General features: G+C 41.7%; 2 protein-coding genes across 13 annotated transcripts in view; one reads left to right on the top strand and one right to left on the bottom strand.

The window, feature by feature from the left end:
• The window catches only part of LOC114905895 (protein FAM122A-like), a 62,898-nt gene extending 54,155 nt beyond the window's left edge, over positions 1–8,743 (bottom strand). Inside the window, exons 1-2 of the mRNA XM_029240236.1 lie at positions 8,417–8,743; positions 2,338–2,416 (exon numbers count right to left, since the gene is read on the bottom strand). Of these exons, the coding sequence (XP_029096069.1) occupies positions 2,338–2,416; positions 8,417–8,526 (189 nt within the window). The 5' untranslated portion in view covers positions 8,527–8,743. The remainder of the gene's footprint in view (positions 1–2,337; positions 2,417–8,416) is intronic.
• Positions 8,744–12,834: 4,091 nt separating this feature from the next.
• The window catches only part of FAM122B (family with sequence similarity 122B), a 79,233-nt gene continuing 69,773 nt past the window's right edge, over positions 12,835–22,294 (top strand). For 3 of the 12 annotated variants that reach the window (XM_029241193.1, XM_029241188.1, XM_029241185.1), the window contains exons 1-8: positions 12,968–13,065; positions 15,232–15,310; positions 19,413–19,469; positions 19,774–19,817; positions 19,902–19,956; positions 20,229–20,330; positions 20,664–20,749; positions 21,499–21,563. In XM_029241193.1, coding sequence (XP_029097026.1) covers positions 12,968–13,065; positions 15,232–15,310; positions 19,413–19,469; positions 19,774–19,817; positions 19,902–19,956; positions 20,229–20,330; positions 20,664–20,749; positions 21,499–21,563 — 586 coding nt within the window. Of the gene's footprint in view, positions 13,066–15,231; positions 15,311–19,412; positions 19,470–19,773; positions 19,818–19,901; positions 19,957–20,228; positions 20,331–20,663; positions 20,750–21,498; positions 21,564–22,294 lie in introns of all 12 variants that reach the window. The other 9 variants (XM_029241184.1, XM_029241187.1, XM_029241182.1 and 6 more) reach the window with 7 other exon arrangements.

Here is a 22,294-nt window from a genome sequence, read left to right as displayed (position 1 = left end):
GCAGTGAAAGTGCCGAGTCCTAACTATTGGACCACCAGGGAATTCCCAAAGTGCAAAATCTTTAAAATGACTTGGAGAGCCCCACAAGATTTTGCACTAGTTTATATCTCCAACCTCACTTCTTACCACTTCATCTTCCACTCTAGCTAGAATGTACTTCTTTCAAATTCTCTACACACTCTGTTCTCTACACACCACACTCTAGGCCTTCTAACATGCCATTTTTTTAACCTGGAATATTGTCTGTTCCTGTAACCAATATCCCAAACTAGCGAACACCTACACAGCAGTAAGATCTCAACTAGTATGTCATTTCCTCTCTAAATCCCTCAAACTAGGTTAGATCTCCCTGGCAAGTAGATCAGGGCTTAATACATAGTAGGTTCCTAAAAATATTTGTTGACTTGGCTGAGTAGAAAAGAAGACTGTATAGGTATGGAGGGCTTTTTATTTTTAACATCTTTATTGGAGTATAATTGCTTTACAATGGTGTGTTAGTTTCTGCTTTATAACAAAGTGAATCAGTTATACATATACATATGTTCCCATATCTCTTCCCTCTTGCATCTCCCTCCCTCCCACCCTCCCTATCCCACCCCTCTAGGTGGTCACAAAGCACTGAGCTGATCTGGTATAGAGGGCTTTGATAGACAAGCAAGTGCTCAGTAAATGTTGAATGAAGGAGTAAATGAGCGGGTGGGTAGAGGAAGAAAGATTTGTTTAATGAACAGTTCTATTTTTTTCCCAATATACTATTAGTACATTTGTGGGAATAATATTGAATATCATTTTATAAAGATGAAAATGTCCAGTTTCAAGATTAGGAGGCAATATTTTAAAATAGGTTCCAAGCTATAACATTTCATTAAAATATGTTCTATAGCTTCCATCATATTAAATCATATAAGAGAAATCTATGAATAACTGTATATCAACAATTTTCTCAGATAATCTAGACAAAATGGACAAATTTCTAAAAACACACAAATTACCAAACTAACTCAAGAGGAACTATAAAATCTCAAAAGACCTGTAAACAAGTAAAGAGATAGAATCTGTTTCCACAACCTCCCAATAAAGAAAAGTCTAGGGCCAGATGGCTTCACTGGTGAATTCTACCAAACATTTAAAGAATCAACACCAATCCTAATAAAACTCTGCCAAAAATATAAGAGGAGGAACATTTCCTAACACATTCTATGAGATCAGCATTACCCTGGTACCAAAGCCAGCAAAGATACTACAAGAAAAGAAAACTACGGCCCAATATCCCTTATGAATACAGGTGGGAAAATCCTCAACAAAATAATAACAAACCAAATCTAATAGTACATTAAAAGGATTATACACCAAGACCAAGTGGGGTCTATCCCAGGAATTCAAAGGTGGTTCAACATAAGAAAATCAAAGTAGTAATTCATATTAACAGAATAGAGAGGAAAAAACAAATGATCATCTCAATAGATGCAGAAAAAGCATTTGAAACAATTCAACACCCTTTCATGATAAAAATACTCAGCAAGCAGGAGTGGAAAGGAATTTCCCTAACATGATGAAGTGCATTTACCCAAACCTATAGCTAATATCATACTCAATGATGAAAGACTGAAAGCTTTCCACTTATGATCAGGAACAAGACAAGGATGTGTGCTTTTTGAAACAAGAGAGAGGTGGTGGTTGGACAACATCGTGAATGCACCAAATGCCCCTGAATTGTATACTTTAAAATAGTTAACTATGTGTTATATGAATTTCACCTCAATAAAATGATTCATAGAGTGAATCATTTATTCACTTTGGCTTACTGATGTACAAGCATATTTCCTATGTTTACAGGATAATTTGTAGATGAGTTCTAACTTAGAGATTGCATTATAACACCATGAAAAACCAACTATATTTTCATTTCAAGATAAATGCGAGATAAAGTCCAACTATAAGCCTGAAAACTACCCTTAGGAGAGCCTGCAAGTTTTCCTCTCAAAATTAGAAATGTTCTTTTAAAAATTGAAAGCCAGATGGTTTTATATATAAAAGCAAATCTCAGTGTTAATCCATGTGGGATTTAAAAGTTAATTCCGCTGCAGCTGCAGCAGCTGTGCCAATCATAACTGCAGCCAATGTGTTTATTTTTCCTTCAGTAATGTTTAGAGCAATGTTTCTCAAAGTGGGAACTTGTTAGAGATGCAAATTCTCAGGCCCTGCCTGAGACCTCCTGAATCAGAAACTCTGGGGTTGAGGGCCAGCAGTCTGTTCTAACAAGTTTTCCAGGTGCACACTCAAGTTTGAGAACCACTGACTAAGACCAATAGTGCAAGTCTATAAGCATTTTCTTACCAGACAGTGCTGTGCCATACACGATGTACTGTTTCTTCGAGTTCTTAATGTGTCAGATTGGAACACCTGTGTATTACCCCTAAGAAGAAAAGGAAAACATTTGTCATTTAAAATCCATTACAAACATTTTTTAAAGAAATAAGATTTCAAATCCTTAAACAACAATGCCATTGATGTAAATGGCTTCTTTGCGGAGACAGCTGTGCAGATGTAGGAAGTAGAACACACACACACACACACACACACACACACACACACACACACACAAAGTCTTGGTTGGCTGAACCTAAACAACTGTCCATGTAAGGTAAGGAATTCTCAAGCATGCCACGTTACCTCTAATCATGCTACCAAGAATAAATATAATTTATTGTGGCCTTGGAGAGACATCATTTTCTGTGTAAACTTGTAACCAATTTAAATTTATGACCGAAGCTATTATGTGCTAGTACCAACTCCCTATCGACTCCCAAACTTTCACATGAATGAGAGGGATAGCCAGTAGCAGGGGTCGACAGAACTGAGATTTTCAGATATGTTTCATTTGGCCTACTCAGCGTTAAAAATGTTTTTGAATTACTTGTGCACACTTGGAACAACTCTGGAGATTTCACATAAAGAATCCAGATTCCAGATTTCTGGAATCTACTGAAAATTTGCAAGATTTTGCCACACTGGGCCACATTCCCCCACGGCAACAACGTACTGAAGCTGAGCAGCTGCTGCATGCTGAAGATGGTCCTTGTTTGCCCAGCTTTGAAGGTGCTCACCTGGCGGGCCTCAGCCTGATTTGAGGTTGGGACCCTGAAGAAGTCCTCTTTTCCTTTTTATGTTTTGTTTTTGTTATAACTTAAAAAAAATTATTTTATATTGGACTATAGTTGATTTACAATGTTGCGTTAGTTTCAGGTGTACAACAAAGTGATTCAGTTATACATATGTGTGTGTGTATATATATATATTCTTTTTCAAATTCTTTTCCCATTTAGGTTATTACAGACTATTGAGCAGAGTTCCCTGTGCTTTACAGTAGTAGGTCCTTGTTGGTTACCTATTTTAAATATAGTCGTGTGTTGTTATAACGTTTTATTTGGAAACTGTTTAAGACAAGAAATTGCAAAAAGAATATAGAGAGTTCTCATGTACCTTTCATCCAGGTTTCCCCAGTGATAATAAGAAAACATCTTTAACATGTTCTTTTCTGCCACCTATATCCAATCAGGTGCCAGGTCTTTTAGGTTTTACCTCTGTGATCTCTCACGTCCATCTTATTCTTTCCAGGCTCCTTGCCAAAAACCAATTCAAAGCATTTTTACTTTTCCACTGACTCTGCAATAGTCTAATTGGTTGGCTCACCTCTGTTCTTTCCCTACTGCAATCAGCTTGCTCTCCTGCTCACAACTTTCAATGACTCTCTTCATCGCCTGCTGAATTCAGTTACATTCTTTCCTATAACTTTCAAAGCCTTCCACAATTTAGCTCCACAGACTTTTGGATTTCATAGACTGGGAAAATTTCAAAACAAAATCTTGGCACAAACATACAGTTGCTACCATTTTCTCTTGCCAAGTAAGGTCATTCTTTAAAAATCTCACCAACTATCAACACCATCATTTCATTTATAAAAGGATATTTTGTTATTTAAAAAAAGCAGGGCTATTATTAAAAATAATAATAATAAAGCAAGACTAACAATCTGAGTAAAATACAGTCCTGCCCAGGAAAGTATGCTGTAACTTTTTAAAATCATGGATTGGTAAAATGTCCCCTAGGATCAGCACTGGTCAGCAGATGAACATTTGGGAGCCAGAGATCCAGACAGAGTTGACCAGCATTCTGGAATACACCTATGCTTTCCTACTTCCAAGCCTGTTCCGTGTCGTTGGAATGCTATCCAGCTATCTGGCCCCCTTTCTTCCCGTCTGCATCCTGTCAATCTGTTAGGGCCCATCTTAAATGCCACCTGTCCAAGAATCTTTCCTGTATCCCTCACCAATTCTGCTGTCACTTCTCACTCCCTTCTCTTAATTGCCCTAGCACTTTCTTTCCCTAAGCACATGTCATTCTACCATACGTTGAAGTCTTTTGAGTATTTATTTTCCCTATTAAAAGCTTATTGAGAGGTTCCCTGGTGGCACAGTGGTTAAGAATCCGCCTGCCGATGCAGAGGACACGGGTTCGAGCCCTGGTCCGGAGAGATCCCACATACTGCAGAGCAACTAAACCCGTGAGCCACAACTACTGAGCCCACGTGCCACAACTACTGAAGCCCACACACCTAGAGCCTGTGCTCCGCAACAAGAGAAGCCACCGCAATGAGAAGCCCGCGCACCGCAACGAAGAGTAGCCCCCGCTCGCCACAACTAGAGAAAGCCTGCACACAGCAACGAAGACCCAACACAGCCAAAAATAAATACATTAAAAAAAATCTTATTGAGCCTAGATATACATCTTTGCAGAATAGTAACTTGCATATAACAGGCAGTAACTCAATATTTTTTGAGAGGATATATGTACAGGTCTAATTTTTACTTCCTTTCCCAGTCATTTTCCCCTACGAGAACAGGAATATATTTTAGCAGTCACTGCTAGGAAGTTGGAGGGAAACTAATGGGTTACATATTTCCACGGTCTTGTGTGTGTGTGGGTAATTCTTTTTTTAAAAAATTTTTATTGGGGTATAGTTGATTTACAGTGTTGTGTTAGTTTCACATGTACAGCAAAGTGTATCAGTTATACATATACATATACCCACTCTTTAGATTCTTTTCCCTTATAGGCCATTACAGAGTATTGAGTAGAGTTCCCTGTGCTACACAGTACGTCCTTATTAGTTATCTATTTTATATATAGTGGTGTGTATATGTCAACCCCAATCTTCCAATTTATCTCTCCCCCTGCCCGGGCTAATTCTTAAGGCTGACAATTATATTCTCCCCTAAATTTTCATCTGCCAATTTTATTTAATAAGACTATAACTGAAAAAAAATCATTGAGGCAGCATATATTTCAACTGATATGAGTCACTCAACATGAATTCATAAAATCCTAGGTGATATCTAGAATTAAGCGCTACTTACAATTTGGAAAAAGTGAAAGTTATATAACTAGATAATGTTTAAGTGATCAGTAAGCAGTAATATAACTAGATAATGTTTAAATGATCAGTAAGCAGCTCTGTCTAAACTACAGTATATTTATGCCAGTTATATTCCCAAAGCAATCACTCTTCATGGCCACTACTCTTCTTCCAGGTTTGCACAAGTTTAATAAACCCAATAGTTGGCAAACTTTTTCTGTAAAGGGCCGGACAGTAAATGTTTTGGGCTTGGTGGGCCATACAATCTTCGTTGCAACTACTCAACTCTGCCAGTGTAGTGGGAAAGTGGCCCAAGGACAATAAGTAAACAAATGGGTGTGGCTGTGTTCCAATAAAACTTTATTTGCAAAACCAATCAGCAGGCTCAATTTGGCCCCCAGGCAGTAGTTTACCTTTCAAACAAAACTGAGGCAGTAACAGTTTAAATGCAGGGTCAGGCTAGCAGTATTTAAAGGGGGAAGGCACTGGCAGAAATCCACGAATTTAATGTCTAATTCTAATAAGGCCCAGAGAAGTAGAAGAAAAAAAATACTACCTTTAAATAAAGTCAGTGACACCGGTATCGAAGTCAGCCAACTAGAGGGGCTAAAGAGTATAAAGAACCAAGAGGTTTAAAACTTTTGACATTGGTATTTTTATTAATACAAGATGAACACAAAACTATGCAGGAACTTCTTAAAAAATAGTGATACTTGTGGGCTTCCCTGGTGGCGCAGTGTTTGAGAGTCCGCCTGCCAATGCAGGGGACACGGGTTCGTGCCCCGGTCTGGGAAGATCCCACGTGCCGTGGAGCGGCTGGGCCCGTGAGCCATGGCCGCTAGGCCTGCGCGTCCGGAGCCTGTGCTCCGCAACGGGAGAGGCCACAACAGTGAGAGGCCCGCGTACAGAAAAAAAAAAAAAAAAAAAGTGATACTTGTAGTAAAGAGTTGACATTTAAAGAACAAATTCTGCAAATGCTGCTGCAAGAGAGACTGAAAGTCTTTATATACAGGAAACATCAAGCAAAACTGGAAAATTGCTTGAAACAAGTGCAACAATATTTAGTGAGCTGTGATAGAAGCCAGGCAATGAGTATTAGAGGCCCACCTTAAGGAAAGTGGAAAAGTGAGCAGTGGACATATGCAACTGCAAAGAACTGGGGGGAAATGAATTCAACTAAGGCTCTGTGTAATTCTACTCTAAATTTTTTCTTGTTGATTACATGACCTCGGGCATGTGATATACCATTCCTGTGCTACTTCTTATAGACAGACAAGAGTCCCTGGACTTGGTCTGCTTTGTGGGTTAACTCCTACTAGATAAATATGCAACTGCCCCTAACCTTTCTGTACAAAATTCACTTCCTGCATCAGGATCTTAAGCCATGGAATTCGACACTGTAACCACGCTCTAAGATGATAAAAGCAAAAATTTCACATCCTTTGCAGAACAAAGCAAAGTATGAAGGGATAACTGGGATCACTCTTTGCTTCCAGGACTTTGAGGATCGGGAAAAGGGGCCTGGTCACCCACCTCCCCCCGTCCCAGCACTTAATATATTAAACAGGATCCACACGTTCCTTCAAATATATATCCTCTGTCATCTACGTATTCGCAAATTGTTCTTCATTTCATAAAGCCTTTCAATAAAATGAACATTCTCCTCAAGTGTTTTCTTCTACTAGCAGAGTGTGTCCATAACAGCTCATTTATTCACACAACAGGATTTAGAGTAGAATCCTGAATTTATAGAATATTCTTGTTCTCAGTACAACATGCAGAGCTGCCTCCACCCTTTATTTTTCTATCTGCCTGTTTAAAAAGGTAATGTATTATTTTCTGGTCACTTAGTTTGCTTTTCATTTTGTTACAGCATATTCTCCCTTAACTCAAATAACCAGAAAGCTGCATCTGTTTAGTTAATCAACTTAGATATTGATTAGTAGTGGACAAAGCACTAGCCTAGGAGTTTGGAGACACAGCTTCCTAGTACTGGCTCTACTACTGACTGACATTTTGGAGATTCATGGGCCTGTTTCCCCATACATTAAACAAGGAAGATAGATCTGGTCTCTTGAGTTCCCTTGTAACGGTGAATGCATTTTTCAGACATTTTTACAATACTGAGAAAACCTTATGATACTGGGATGTGAGATCCAAGATCTCACTTTAAAATTCTATTTTAAGAAATAATAAGCTTAAGTCATGCCAGATCTTTGGATATGTGCAGGAAATACAGTTAACCATCAGTTAGTTAAATCTTTTAAATCTTTTTTCATCAGCAGAGCTCTAAAGAGCCTTTTAGACATTTCCTCCCCCAACTCCTCCTCGAAAATCCCCACACCATTTAAAAAGCACAAATATACTGCATATCAGTCTATGTGCTGTATGTATACCTGTGCTTTATACATACGAGAAAAAATTTTTCACCCACCAAGAACTAACTAGGGGCAATATTGGCCATTGAGAATGCAAAATTTAGGAGATCAATTTTCGGTGATACCTAAACTTTTTGTTCAAATAAAAGCTAGGTGTAAAAAAGGCCCAAGCTTATTTGCTTGACAACTAGTTCCATTCCAACTGTGCTGAAGGTGAAGGTCAGAAGTGACAAAGCAGCGGAGAGAATGACAAAAATTAGTCATTACAGAAGATCTGCAGGCGAGGGTGGGGAGTGCACAGTTTCTTCAAGAGTGGGTAAGAGATGGGGTGAAGCTAGAAAAAGTCGTGCTCCAAACCAAATGGTTGCTGCTTTTCGGTCGCGATGAACTGTCAGAAGAGGACGTTCAGGATCCTGTGTGAGCTCGCCCTCCGGTCAGCCCGCCCCACCTCCCCCCGCCCCCAGACTGAGGGTGGGATCTTCCGGACACCAGGAACACCGGAGATACCCGCAGAACCTCGATGAATAAAGGGGTGGGAATGCTATTGGAAGTCACTTTTTTGCAGCTCTTGCCACCCTCCACCGCCCGCGCTTGCCTCCTCCAGTATCTCAGTCCTGCTCACCCAAGCCCACTGATCAAAGGGACGCTGTTGGATCTTCTCAGAGTGTTGTCTTCTGTGGTGGTTGAACTCGGCAGCACCTCCAAGCCTAGTTCCATTTTCTCCTGTGCCATGTCCGTGCCGAAGCTTAGTTTGGAGCTCTCAAGGTTTTCTGGCTCCCGTTCATATAAGCACAAGTCAAAGTGAGGAGCTGATGTAGGGAGAGAGGAAAAAGGGGGGAAAGAGAAGAAAGGAGGAAGCTCTTAGACGAGTGCGTGCTCACTTTTGCAGCCCTACCATCCCCAACACCGGTGGGCACAAAGTGGGGCAGGACTGGCTCCGACCCCCCTAACTCCCAAGCTCGGGGCACCAACACTGAGATCCTCCACCTCCAAGCCTGTAATGAAAATGAGGAATTTATCTTAATCCGTGAATCCTTCTCCTTTATTTCTCTCAGCCAAGGCAACCCGGGGTAAGCCTCTCCGGCCAAAACAAAAACTACAACCTGCAGCCCTGGATAATCATTTGGGCACCGCCCCTCCGCGCATGCGTTCTGGGTCCGGCCCGCTGACGCCTGTTTACCACGCAAGCAATGAGCATTATCGCAGGCGCCTGTGTCATTCTTGCTGGGGGCGCACAGGCAGTGAGGGAGCCTCCTTTCCCCACAAAACCCGGTTCTCCCTTCGCTCTCCCTAGTGCAGACTCACCTTGTTTGTTCTTCCGCTCCTGTGTTAACCCTGGCGTGGTTTCGTTAACCATTATTTAGGAAAGAAAGAATGGAATAAGGTGTATGGGAGCGCCATCCTTTCTGCCCTAAGTCTAATACCCTGTTTTCTCCGTTTTGGTTAGCCCAGTGTCCCCTTATGACTGAGGCCAACAAGCTTGTTATCTCCCAGGACGAATTTTTCCATCCTGTTACGACACCCTACACCTTTGCAATTAAAAAAACACTGAAGCCTGGGGGTGTGGGCGGGGACACTTTTACGTGCTTAGAGACCACCCACTCCCAAAGGGTCCTGGTAAGGCTCTAACACAATTGAACCAATCGCACAAACAATCATTGTTTTCCGTGTGTGTGTGTTTTACCATAATCATACAGTATATTTTTACAATGAATAAAACCTAGCTGCTCGAAGCTATTCATCTAAGAAAAAAATTGGGGTTAAAGCAGGGAGGCTTATTTTCTTAAAGCAAATATCTCAGAATTTAGTATACATCCCAGTGTTTCCATTTAACAATGCTATCATGGCTCGAAACATTCTAAGAACTGCTCTTTTAGAATTTTTCACCACCAGTTAATGAGCCACACTGAGTAGTGAAATCTTAACTCCATGCTAATAATTTTGAAAAACCACACATTTTAGGAACCATATAGAGAACTGGGAGAGAAGGCAAGTGAAACGAGTGAAATGGGAGTTATTAAAATAGTTATAATGTGGTATAGCACTTTACAGTTTTAAAAAAATGTTTTCACATATCTCAATTGGTTCAATCATTAACCTTGCTCAGCTAATCAGTGGTGAATTTAAAATAATGGGATTATCTTGAGACAGTTGATGACAAGCTCATGTATAACATGAAGTATCATAATCATTCTTCATTCATTCTGAGAATAGACTAAGAAAAGTGTAGTTATATTGGGCAGAATTAGGTTACCTAAACCCCAGACACGAGGACGATTTGGAGTCTCCATTCCTGATATAAGACAGGTTAACAATAGCTACCATTTGGGGGGCACTTATTATGTGCCAGGTACTGTCCTAAGCACTTGAAATATGTGATCGCATTTAATGCTTACAGTAACTCTGTGAGTTAGGCGCCATCACAATGCCCATTTTTCAAAGGAGGAAACCGAAGCCGGGAGGGGTTACTCAAATTACAACTACTAAGTGGCAAAGCCAAGATTCCTCTGCCCTTCTATTTCAGTGAAAAGACAGACCAGGCGCCTCTGGATATTTCTCTGGATACTATTTTTGTACCCATAGGTACTCGACAAATACTTATTAGATTATTTTATGAATAAATACAGGTTTAAATAACCTGTCCTTCACAGCTATCCTGTAAAGTAGGTAAATCATTTCTATTTTACAGTTGATAAAATTCCAGAGAGATTAATGGCACATAACTAGGTAGCAGTAGAATCTGGGCTGGTACCAAGATTCCTGAAAGCCACTGCTGAAGTTCCCAGGGTAAGCTGGAAAGTTTATGAAAGATGGCAGCTAAAGCTTAGTAAAGTCAGGGTGACTGCAGAAGGCAATGGTTAAATACAGAACAGAGGGTCAAAACCAAACTGTTTGAATAAGAGATAAATATGGAGTACATCAGAGAACAGGTAGCTCTTACCTCCACTCTACTGCTTATTTTACTTTTCAAAGAGTTTATTACTATTCTTGGCAGATAATAAGGTTTAATGGATATATTCTGAATGAATAGACCAATCAAATCTCATCATGTCTAAACATTACTGATATCTAAACACAGAGCTTGTGTTTCTAATCCAGCTGGCAGGAAAATATAGGCAATTTAAAGGAAACTATCTAAAAGTGGTTTAAAAACTCTATTATGGTCAGAACACATAAATATTGAGGGTTAAAATGACGATTAGGCTTGGCAAGTTTTAATATGGTACATCTGAGTTGAAGAAGCAGGTAAAACTATTTTTGCAAAAGATGGATTTTTTTTATTTTAAATTTCCTGGTTATTAAGTTTCCTGTATTTTCTAGGTATGTATGATTAACACAACACAGAGGCCATCTCTCTCCCAGGGTCATTCAAGTGGTGAGGATTAAATGAGTTAATATTTCTAAAGCTCTCAGAATACTGCCTAGCACACAGTAACTGCTACGCAGGTGTTCAATAAAATAAGTAATTCCAGGGCTTCTCTGGTGGTGCAGTGGTTGGGAGTCTGCCTGCCGATGCAGGGAACGCGGGTTCGTGCCCCGGTCCGGGAGGATCCCGCATGCCGCGGAGCGGCTGGGCCCGTGAGCCATGGCCGCTGGGCCTGCACGTCCGGAGCCTGTGCTCCGCAATGGGAAAGGCCGCAGAGGTGAGAGGGACGCGTACCGCAAAAAAAAAAAAAAAGTAATTCCAGGTTTCACAGAAGAATTCTGGTTCTGCTACTTGCTCGTCAGGGCTTTACCTAATATCATTGAAGCGAAAGGTGCTTGTATAATGGAGACGAGTGTTTCTCACTAACTATATGAACTCTCACTAGATTCTCTTTATTTTTACCCCATTGCTTTTGTTTATTCACTTCCCTTTGCATCCCTAGTGCATCCAAATGGATGATCTGAAAAAGAAATCTGCCCCTCCAGACAGAGACCAACAAAGTCGAGGGATTTAAGAAACGAGTGAGGATCACAGAAGTCAGAGCATACGAATTGGGAGCGAAAAAACGTGGAAACCACGTGTTTCTTTTTCCCATGAATACTGGCCCAAACTCCTCCAGAAAGATGATGCTCCAGTATCTCCAAACGATTGGTCCTTTTCAAAATCGGGCGCCAGGGTCCCCGGGCCAATGCAGTCAAAAAAGGCTCCGGGCTCCCTGGAAACGCTCCTCCCCTTTGGAGGAAGTTTGCCGGGCGGGGCTCCCACGCATGCTCCGTGCCCGCGGGCCCATTGGCGCGGCCGCCGGGCGCGTGCGCAGGACCCGATGGGTCCCCGGACGCGGAAGACCTGGCCCGGCGGAGGTTCCCGCTTCTGAGGCGTGAGAGGCGGCAGGTTGTAGAATTTGGTCTTGGCCCCGAGGGGTTCCCCCGGGCCATTAGAACCCAAGACAGGAGAAGGAGGCACCGCGGCGGCGGCTGGTCGAACCCCCCACCTGTCCTCTAGGCAGGGAGGGGGGGCGAGGAGAGGAGAAGCACCGATCGCAGGGCTGAGGAGCCTCCGGACCGGGTCCCGGAGCATGGGGGACTGGACCGGGTCCCCGAGCATGGGGAGCTGGAGTCTCCGAGGCTGCCCGGCCGGGCCCTGCCCGACTGTCAGCTCCTCGGTGCTAGTGCTGCCCGGGCAGCTGGGGTGTCTGTAGCCCGGCCCCGCTTGAGGTCGTTGGCCAAAAGATAGCAGCATGAGTGCCGCCGCTGTCTAGTTTCCTCCCCGTCCTTCTCTGCTCCCTCCTTTCTCTCTCCTCTTCCCCATACTTCGTCCTTCTTCTTTCACTCCCCCCGCTCCTCTTTTCCCTCCACCCTACCCTCCTCCTTTCCCCCGGTCTTCTTTTCCCCCTTCTGTCCTCCTCCTTTTACCCTCTTTGTCTTCCTGCTTTTCCATCTATCCTTTTTCCCTCCCTCTTGCTCTTTTACCTCCTCCTTCCATCCCTCTCCTTCCTCGTTCCTCTTCCTTTATCCTGTCACCGTCCACCACGACCTCTCCGTCCTCCTCCCCTCCCTCATCCTCATCCTCCTTCCCTCCTCCTCCTCCTGCTTTTCTCCGCCCCCGCCCCCAAGCCTCCGCCCCTTAGCCCCCGCCCCCCAACTGCCAGTCCCCAGCAGCTCAGTCCTGCAGTGAGAGTCTTGGGAGTCCATAGCTAAGCACCAGGAGCTGAGCACTGTCCGCCGTGCCTGCCTGCAAGTCTCCGACATGGCTCAGGAGAAAATGGAGCTGGACTTGGAGTCTGACACATCTGATGGGGTCACCCTGAGGAGAGCCAACAGCGCTCCCCTGATCCAAGGGCTCAGGTGAGCACGGTTGGGGAGGATGGAGTGCAGGGTTCAGGGGCTCCTCGACCCCCTGCAAGCAGTCTTCCTTCCCTCAAGTGAGAGTTGGAGCTCATTTGGGTCCTCCATGCTGAGGGGGTGGGGACTTGTTTGCTTGACAGTAACTTGGGTCCCAAGGTGGAGTGAAAGTTTGACCCCCAAACTCTGGGAAGTGTGGGGAAAATGGGGCCCTCTCTACCTGGGGCTCTGTTGGCCCACTGTAAAAGAAACTACAAGAAGCTTCTGGCTCTTCTAACAAGTTGCTTGCCCTGCCTAATTTACACCACTGAATGTCAGACTGAAGCCCCTGGAACTAGGATTGCAACTTGACACCTGCATCTAAGAGTTGCTATTTCTAAGCTTAGTTTAGGAACCCTGGCATTAACACAGGTTTACTTCAATAAATCACAGTTTATCTAATAACTTGTAATTAAATGGCATATTCATGTCCTATTAAGTGATTGGGATTTGTCATAATGTTTTCAGATCCTAGAACTGCCTGAAACGCATTCTGGTCAATAAAAAAAGAAGGGTGGCATGTCAGTGAAAGCACAGGTTTTCGAAAATAATCGAAAGAATTGACCCTTGAATTTTAGCGTAAGGTCTTGTGTTTTCATGTGAATTAAGTCACCAGAGGGTCTATTTTAAGGTAGACTCTTGTGGTAGTGAAGGTTAGGTTGGCAGACGTCTTGAGCCTATTAAATTTCACTTTTTGTAAGTGGGCAATTCATCTTAGAGCCAATTCGTGAGACCCTGTAGAAATGGAATGACTCCAAAAAAGGGGGATGGGAGTAGAATTAGCCAAAAACACTAATCAGGCACAGTGAAGGCAAAGGAAGAGGTAATCCTTGTCTGTCAAACTGATTATAATATCTTTATTTTTGGGAAAAAGCAGATTCACCTTTTTTTTATATTTCAAAACTGAGGGAATGGTGGAGTGACTCTTTGCTTTTCTAATGCTGTCCTCAGCTCTACATTTATTTTTGACACTATAGGAATAAACTGGTCTTTTCTGGTTATCTTTTTGAATCTCATAAGCCAGCAATTGCTGGGGACTGGGGTGAGCCTGTTGACCTGCATTTAGACTGTTGTAGAAATAACATGCTGGGTTTTTTTGAATCATGATTTGAGTAATTATTTGAAAGGTAGCATGATGCGACAGAAGAAGGAGTGAGGCGACCAGGCCTAGTCCCAGTTTTCTCCCTAACTGGCTGTGATCAGGAATGAGTCACTTAGCCTTGTTGAGTCTCTGTTTTCTCATTTTAAATTTCAGAGAGCTGGATTAGGTGATCTCCACGGTCCCTTGAAGCCCAATCCAGTTCAGCCCTGAAAATCCTTCTTGACCTCTTGTCCTGGGCATGGCACTCTGCTAGGGACTGTAGGGATGACCAAAACACCTCTACCAAGGGGTTTAAACCACATGCACACTTTCCTTTAATAAAAAAGTCGGTGTCTCAAGAAACATCTGATTTCCCATTGTGCTCCCACCCAATGCAAAGGAGGGAATGATCACATTAGGTTTGTGGAATGAAGAGGGGCTTTGTGGAGGGTCTGGCATTTTCGATGGGTGTTGAAGGAGAGGAAGGGTTTGGACAGATGGGGGTGGGAGGGAAGGCATTTGAGGCAGAAGGGGCAACAGTAGCAAGATTGCAGGTGTGCTGATGTAGTTGGACAGCAGGGTTCCAAAGTAGAACACATGTTTAGGGCAATAGTGGGAGATGTGCTGATAGGGCTCCCAGTGGACATCAGGGCTCCCCAGCCCTTCTCAAGTCACAGCACATGTAGAAAGCAGTAACAATTGCGGGTAGGTCCTCTGGGGTAAACAGATGAGGCTGCCAGTGTCTGGTGGTAACCGGTCTGGGGGCGTGAGTTCTGCCCAGAAGGAGCTGGAGACAACCAGTCTGGAGCTCCGCCCCATACCTCTCCTAGCCGGCCCCTAAGGCGGAGGAGATCAGTATCAGCCAACCTGTAATCCAAAGCACACCACTCTGGGAAGCTCTGAAGAAGAGGAGGACTGTGAGGAGGTGCTACATTGTATGAAATGAGGAGCCGTTGTCGATTTCACTGTTAGCCAGAGAGCTGGCGTTAATACAGTCGAAGGATATCTTATATGAGAAGACATTAATCATTTTCTTTTTTATTTTTCAGTGACCTTTCCCAGGTTTTTCAACCTTACATGTTTAGAACTCGGAGGAATAGTGCAACCATCATGAGCCGTCACAGCTTGGTAAGTATAGGAGTAAGTATCATTAGTAGTTGGGATCGGGGGAAGCACTTGCAAATGTAGTTCTTTCTTGAGATGATGTGCCCTGCACCATTGCTTACAAAAGAAACAGATGATATTACCTGTCTTGTTTACTGCTTATGCTATGGCTATTTTTAGCTTTTGGTGCAAAAAGGAAACCTGGTTAGAATTTTTTCTTGGCTGTGGGACTAGGTATTTTTAAACATTGTTCCTTGTTTTTTGTCACTACTTGCATATGGTAGTGAGGTAAGTCAGGATTAACTTCTAATTATAACTGAGAACAGTGGTCTTTATTTGTCCTAGGATGCAAAAATCATGTATATGGTAGCAGAGTGTTTATTTTTGTTGGACAGTGCTATCCATTCAAAGTAAAGTCTATTTGAAAATGCTTGGATTTGTATTCCAATAGAGGTGCTGATGGTGACTGGTCTATATAGCCAGAGCCATCAGGGAACAATTTTTTAGTTGGTTGGTTGTGTTGGGAGAAATTATGTTGAGGTTTTTACATAGTAGCCCTTCACATGTGGAGCCCACTTATCCGGTAATTGCAGTGCCCTGGAAGATATGAGATGTAAACAGATAGACCTCTAAATGGCTGAACCAGATTTCCATAGACTGTGCACAAAGGTTCATCAGTTTATTTATAGGAGGGGCTCTCTGACCTCTGAATCATCTAAAATTTACGCACAGTTATAATAAGCTTCCAACCCAGTAGTGTGTGAGAAGCAGCAAATCAGAAGAGGTACATTTGGGTTAAAGGTTTATTAGCAGCAAGGGAGGAGAGGGGAAAACTGAAAAGCGGACAGAGGTTCTTACAAAATCAGCCCGTGGGTTGGTCTTAGGGCTGAGAGCCTGTTAATAGACCCTGAGGCTGTCACTGGTGTTGAACTGTAAAATAATTGATGTTCCTACAGATACCTGGGTCATTAACCTTTCCTTAAATTATAGTAATACCTACACTCATATGGTATTTTACATGTTACAGAGTACTTTCACACATTTAATTCTCATAGCAACCTCTGTGAAGTAGGCAGGGCAAAAGATGTTTTTCCCAGTTAAAAGAGGCAACAGCTAAGACTCAGCCGATCTAAGTAACTTGCTCCGAATCACACAGTTAGTAAGTGGCAGAGCTGGGATTAGAATAGAGATCTTCCAGTGCCATTCTGTTTGGTCAAATCTGTTTAAGAAATGGGGGTGGGGAATATAACACTTTTAAGAAAGATTTCCAGCTGAAGTGGCTACAGATACTTCAAGGGGGAAATGGTAGCTCTCTGGAGATTTCGTTTACTGCCCCTTCTTCCCTGAGCATACTAGAACATAGAACTACTCGTTTTTGCTGTATATGTGAAAAATGTTTCTATATGTTCTTCAGCCGTGTTCTGATCTCAACAGCATAGCAAAGAAGGGAAAATGATTTTGCCCCTCTGAACTTCACTTGGCTCTTTTCTAAGATGTGAAGATTCTTATCAACTCTGGCGGGGTGCATCTCTCATTAATAGTCTTTCTTCTGGCTCTACTAAAATGCACGCAGACTGAAATGGAAAGGGCTGGTGGGGGGGAGGGCGGGGCTGAAGAAAGAGATGTGCAGAACTAGGACCTTCATTATTAACTGATTAGATAGAAAGGCAGGAGAAGAGGACTGCAGTGACTGAGATTTTGTTTCTTGGTGACCAGGGGTAAAAGTGTTGCCTTTATTCTGGGTAGAGAAATGAGAGGAATTGGTCGTTTGAAGGGAAAAAAAATAACATTCTTTCCAGGCATGTTGGGTTCAAGGTGCCAGTGGCCCCGTGCTGTTCTCCAAAGCAATATTCAGAAATCTTCTCAGAAACGACAATCGTCCTGCCTCACCCCCTTTCACTTTCAGCAGATGACCCTTCTCACTTCTCAGAGAAGGCAGACACCTCTCTTCCATAACCGGCAGCTTTCTTCTCCTGGAAGCGTCTTTCCCTTCACATGGGGTGCTTTCTGCTAATGGTTGGGAATTTGTCGGACTCCCCTGTGCCTTTGCTTAGTCTGTCGTCTCTGCTCTATCTTGTGTCCTCACAGTCTCTTCCTTGCTGGCTCTTTCCCTCCCACCTTCTTCTCCCGGCTCACACATCTCATATCTGGAAGACAAGCTTCTCTTCTTTTTCATACATCTGTCTTTCCCTTTTTCCCTTCCCCTCTCCGAGCTTTTTCAAAGTTTAATCCACACTCAACTGCCTCTGACTCCTTGCCAACAATTCAGCCAGTTTATAATCTCACTACATCTACCACAACTCCATTTAAAAACCATGCTGCTAAAGTCCCCAGTGTCAGGGGCCTCTGTTCTGGTCCCATTTAAGCCCTTTGCTCTAATTTCACACCATTAACTGGCGCCTCCTTGAGGTTCTTGGCTTTTTGCTCAGCCCATCCATTGCTCTTGTTGCTGGTACTGGACACAGCTCTGCTGTTCTCTGTCCCTCTTGCGGGTCTACTCTCCAGTTCTGTCTCAAATTGACGAGTTGTGGGTGATATAGATGTACCATCTAAGCTTGTGGCTTTCTCCACAGTCAGCTTCTGGCAATCCGTACTTTGGCTTTCCTGATTATTTCGTTGCCTTTGGGGTTTCTTTTGTTCCCTGACTGACATGTTCATGCTCTCTGCCACAGTATCCTGATGGAGTCTTTCCTGCCTTATTTACTTGCCTAGTAGCTTAGCATTTTTCAAATGACCTTATCAAGAGTTCACCAGCAAACATATATTACTTTCATAATGGAAAAAAATACTTTTGGAAAGGAATTTACTGGTAAAGTTTTTCTTGTTTCAAAGCCTAGGAGAGGAAGAAGTAAAAGAAAGGGGTGGGAAATGAAGGGATCTCTTTTGAGGTAAAATCTTATTTTAGTGGATAACTTTAAAAAAATTTCACCAGAATTAGCTTTTGCCTAAAAACCTTAGAGCAGTTTATCATCACCATTTATACCGCTCACTACATGAGTATTTTTTAAAGTTTGAATAGGATAGGGTCTCTTGTAGCAGGATAATTGTCATATTTGGTTTTATAGTATTACAGATTCATTTTCATTTCATCATGGAATAAATAGCAGTTGTTTACATTATGGCTATAGACTCTCCCCCCCGCCAACCAGCAACTGAGTAAGATGTTGATATAAATTGTACCTTACATTTCATGATCAGATTATGATGATTTTGAAGGAACACAATTTGGCCCCCAAGTCATTTCATCTTTGCGTTATTAAAACATGATCTAAGGGAGAGCAACAGTTATCTTAAAAATGCACCTTGCCTCTACATTGATTTTTTTCTGAACTAGTAAGCTTTGTGGTGATAGCATTAGTGATCAAATTTTAGAATTGACTTAGATCACGCAAGTAAAATCTCCTTATTGCAGTTTTAAAGTGTTTTCGATAAACATTAATCATAGACAATATATTATATTGGGCTTATTTGCTTGTCTTCCTCTGTCAGTGCATTGGTAATAAAAATGAATAGAATCAGTGTTTTTGCTTTCCCTTCGTATAGAGTTCCTTATTTTAGATAAGTGGGGTAATGGCTATTTCTAAGACCTGGAGTCTTTTTTTACATAAACGTACACGGCTCTGCATTCATTTTGGGAAAAATGTTAAAGTCAGTGCCTGTCTAGCGACAGATGGTGCTTTGAGGTTGGACACCTGGTGTACTTTCTAAAGACTGAATGTACTCGTGGGTCATTTCAAATAGGATAAAATGTTGAAACATTAGTTGCTGAATGGCTCTCAGTTTACTTACCTTTGCCTGCTTAGGAGAGGAAGACTAAAGCATTGTTTTCCAACCAGGAAATGCACAATTACTTGCTTCTTGGCTTTTGCCAGAGATGAAGGTTTTCAAGGGTTAAAATTATAATCAGTCATAATTCTTGTAACCAAATTTCTTTATCAATTACATTGTGATCAAAAAAAACCCTGAATGTACTGCCTCTCTAGTGCATTAATGTTCAGTGATTTAAAGAACTCGATTTCTAAGAAGAATATGAAAAATTATCTAGGAAGAGGTTGTACACTGGCACTGACAGCAGGCCGCTGCTTTGTGATTCAGAAAATAGTAAATGTTTACTTCTTCTTTCCAGTTGCTGTCACCCTCACCTAATCGGATTCCTAGCAGCAGACTGCTTCAAATCAAAAGGGTAAATTTTACTTACTGGCTCAGATCTGTAATTTTCTGCATTTTAACATTTTGATTTTATTTTCATTTTGCAGATTTAGATATTAAAAATGAGTCAGGCTGCCACTCTGGTTAGTTGTGGACAGGTTCAAATTCTTCTGAGTGGGCAGATAAAATACAGATGTGGCACAGGTGACAGTCTTAAAATGTCAGTCCCGGTGTACTGTGATGATGTCAGATGAGGCAGAAAAGTCCTTTTCATTTTCTTTGAAATAGAGAACTGTGTGGATAAATTTTATGTTTTCAGCACATGTTTGCCTTTGCAGGAGGAAGGCATGGATATGATGAACAGAGAAACTGCACATGAAAGGTTAGTGCCTCACAAGAACAGGGTGTGGGCAAAGGTATGTCTTGTTTACGAGCACTAATGGCCATTCATTTTTGTCTGTTTTAGAGAAGTGCAAACTGCAATGCAGATAAGCCAATCATGGGATGAGAGCTTGAGCCTGGTAAAGCTTTCACATATCTGCTTGTTTTTATTTTCTAGAACCCGCTGTATTGTTCACTGGCTTCATTCATTTTTTTCATTTACCTCTTGCCCTCCTGTTTCCACATTTGAATTCAGTGTTTTTGATCTCTGCTTTCCCACCAGAATATGAGATTGCAACTTTTTAGAGTCTGTACATTTCTGCTCTAAAAATGTAGGCCTATTTGTGTAGTAAAGAAGAACTGTGATGTGTTGAGTTGTGAATTATGAGGAAATAACACTTTCTATTTACAGAGTGATAGTGATTTTGACAAGCCAGAGAAATTATATTCTCCTAAAAGGATTGACTTCACTCCGGTTTCTCCAGCACCATCACCCACCAGAGGATTTGGAAAGGTAGGTTCATTGACAAGATATTAACTCTCTTTCACACACTGACCTGTTTACTCTCTAAAATACACACACACACACACACACACACACACACACACACCACCTCAATTTTGATGAATTCAATGACTGGAAGGAAAATTAATAAAAGTCTATAGTAGTAATTTGAAAAAAATCTATCAATCTATCCATCTGTCTATCTATCTATCTATGTATTCTCTCATAAACATGTATGAGAGACAGACAGGTAAGCAATCCTAAGGATGCTGTTGTTGTCATTTTGATAAGAACCTTTTGAAAACTGGAGCACTAGAAGTATTTTAATATGTTTTTCCCTAGCAGTGTTTTTCACCATCCTTACAAATGTTTGTGAGCAGCAGCGGGCTACCACCAAGTCCCGTTCCTAGTCCAAGACGCTTTTCCAGGTAAGTAAACCTGCTTTTTAAATGTGGTTGAAAGGCTGTTCATTAAATTTGTCTCTTTGGTGAACTTTTCCCCCAACATTTTATTATGGAAATTTTCAAACAGCAAAACTGAAAGAATTTCATAGTGAACATCCATATACCTACCACCTATATATTCTACCATTAACATTTTACCATATTTATTTTTTTGAGACTTATGCCAGTTTATGTTCAGAAGGGACACACACACTTGAAAATATATTCTTTATAAGGATAAGGAAAAAAAATTTTTTTAATTGTAGACCAGTCAATATCCCAAACAACTTATTAATAAGGTTTATCTTTTTTTTTTTTAAAGTGTTGTGGATATTTTGTCTTAGAAAACGAGTTTTTTTTTTTTTCTGTATGCGGGCATCTTACTGTTGTGGCCTCTCCCGTTGCGGAGCACAGGCTCCAGACGTGCAGGCTCAGCGGCCATGGCTCACAGGCCCAGCCGCTCCATGGCATGCGGGATCTTCCCGGACCGGGGCACGAACCCGTATCCCCTGCATCGGCAGGTGGACTCTCAACCACTGCACCACCAGGGAAGCCCAGAAAACGAGTTTTTAAAATAGCTTAAAATGCCATGTTATTCCAGATTGTCATATGCCAGGTCAGATCATGTACTCAACCTACAACACAGACGTTGTCCATTTCTCCCTATGTATCCGTCAATTTTATTGATTTGCCAAAAGTACTTCAATGTCATCCTGTTTGTTTATTCTTTAAAGCAGGAGAAGCCAGAGTCCAGTCAAGTGCATTAGGCCCAGTGTTCTTGGTCCTCTTAAAAGAAAAGGTATGTGTCATCCCCCTTCTGCTATTAAACATAGTCCAGCTTGAGTTACAAATTAGCATTTGTGTCTGAAATGAGTTCAAGGCATGACTCCTTTCTTCTAAAGAAATAATGAAATATTCTTTCCAATGTATGCTTTACTGATTCTAAATTCTGGGAATTAGTTATTTGATACTGTCTATATTTTTTTATACTTCATAACTGAATCTTATTCAGATATTCATAATATCAATATATATTCCAGAAATTTTGCCTCTCAGTGATCTGAATATAAAAGAGATGTAAGTTGATACATTGCAGAAATATGTGTTAATGTCATAGCAAATAAGTCCATACACATGCTGTATGCTCAAATATAAGTCACCACCAAATGATGCCTCCCATTTGAGTCTCTATAGGGTTTTTGATATGATAGGGTACTCTTTTTTGTGTGTGTGGTTTATAAGAAATACACTTTATTTTTTTAAATTAATGTTTTTATTGAAGTAGAGTTGATTTACAATGCTGTGCCAATCTCTGCTGTACAGCAAAGTGACTCAGTTATACACAGACATTCTTTTTTTATATTCTTTTCCATTATGATTTATCCCAGGATAATGAATATAGTTCCCTGTGCTCTACAGTAGGACCTTGTTGTTTATCCATTCTATGTGTAATAGTTTGCATCTACTAACCCCAAACTCCCAAGGGGTGCTCTCTTAATTACCTTATTTTAAACCACAAAGCACTGAACG

The sequence above is a fragment of the Monodon monoceros genome, unplaced genomic scaffold, assembly GCF_005190385.1.
Source record: "Monodon monoceros isolate NGI ecotype Baffin Bay Population unplaced genomic scaffold, NGI_Narwhal_1 Super_Scaffold_22, whole genome shotgun sequence".
NCBI classification, from domain to species: Eukaryota; Metazoa; Chordata; class Mammalia; order Artiodactyla; family Monodontidae; genus Monodon; species Monodon monoceros.
The sequence above is the reverse complement of the archived record's forward strand: the minus strand, read 5'-3'. Positions and strand labels throughout refer to the sequence as shown.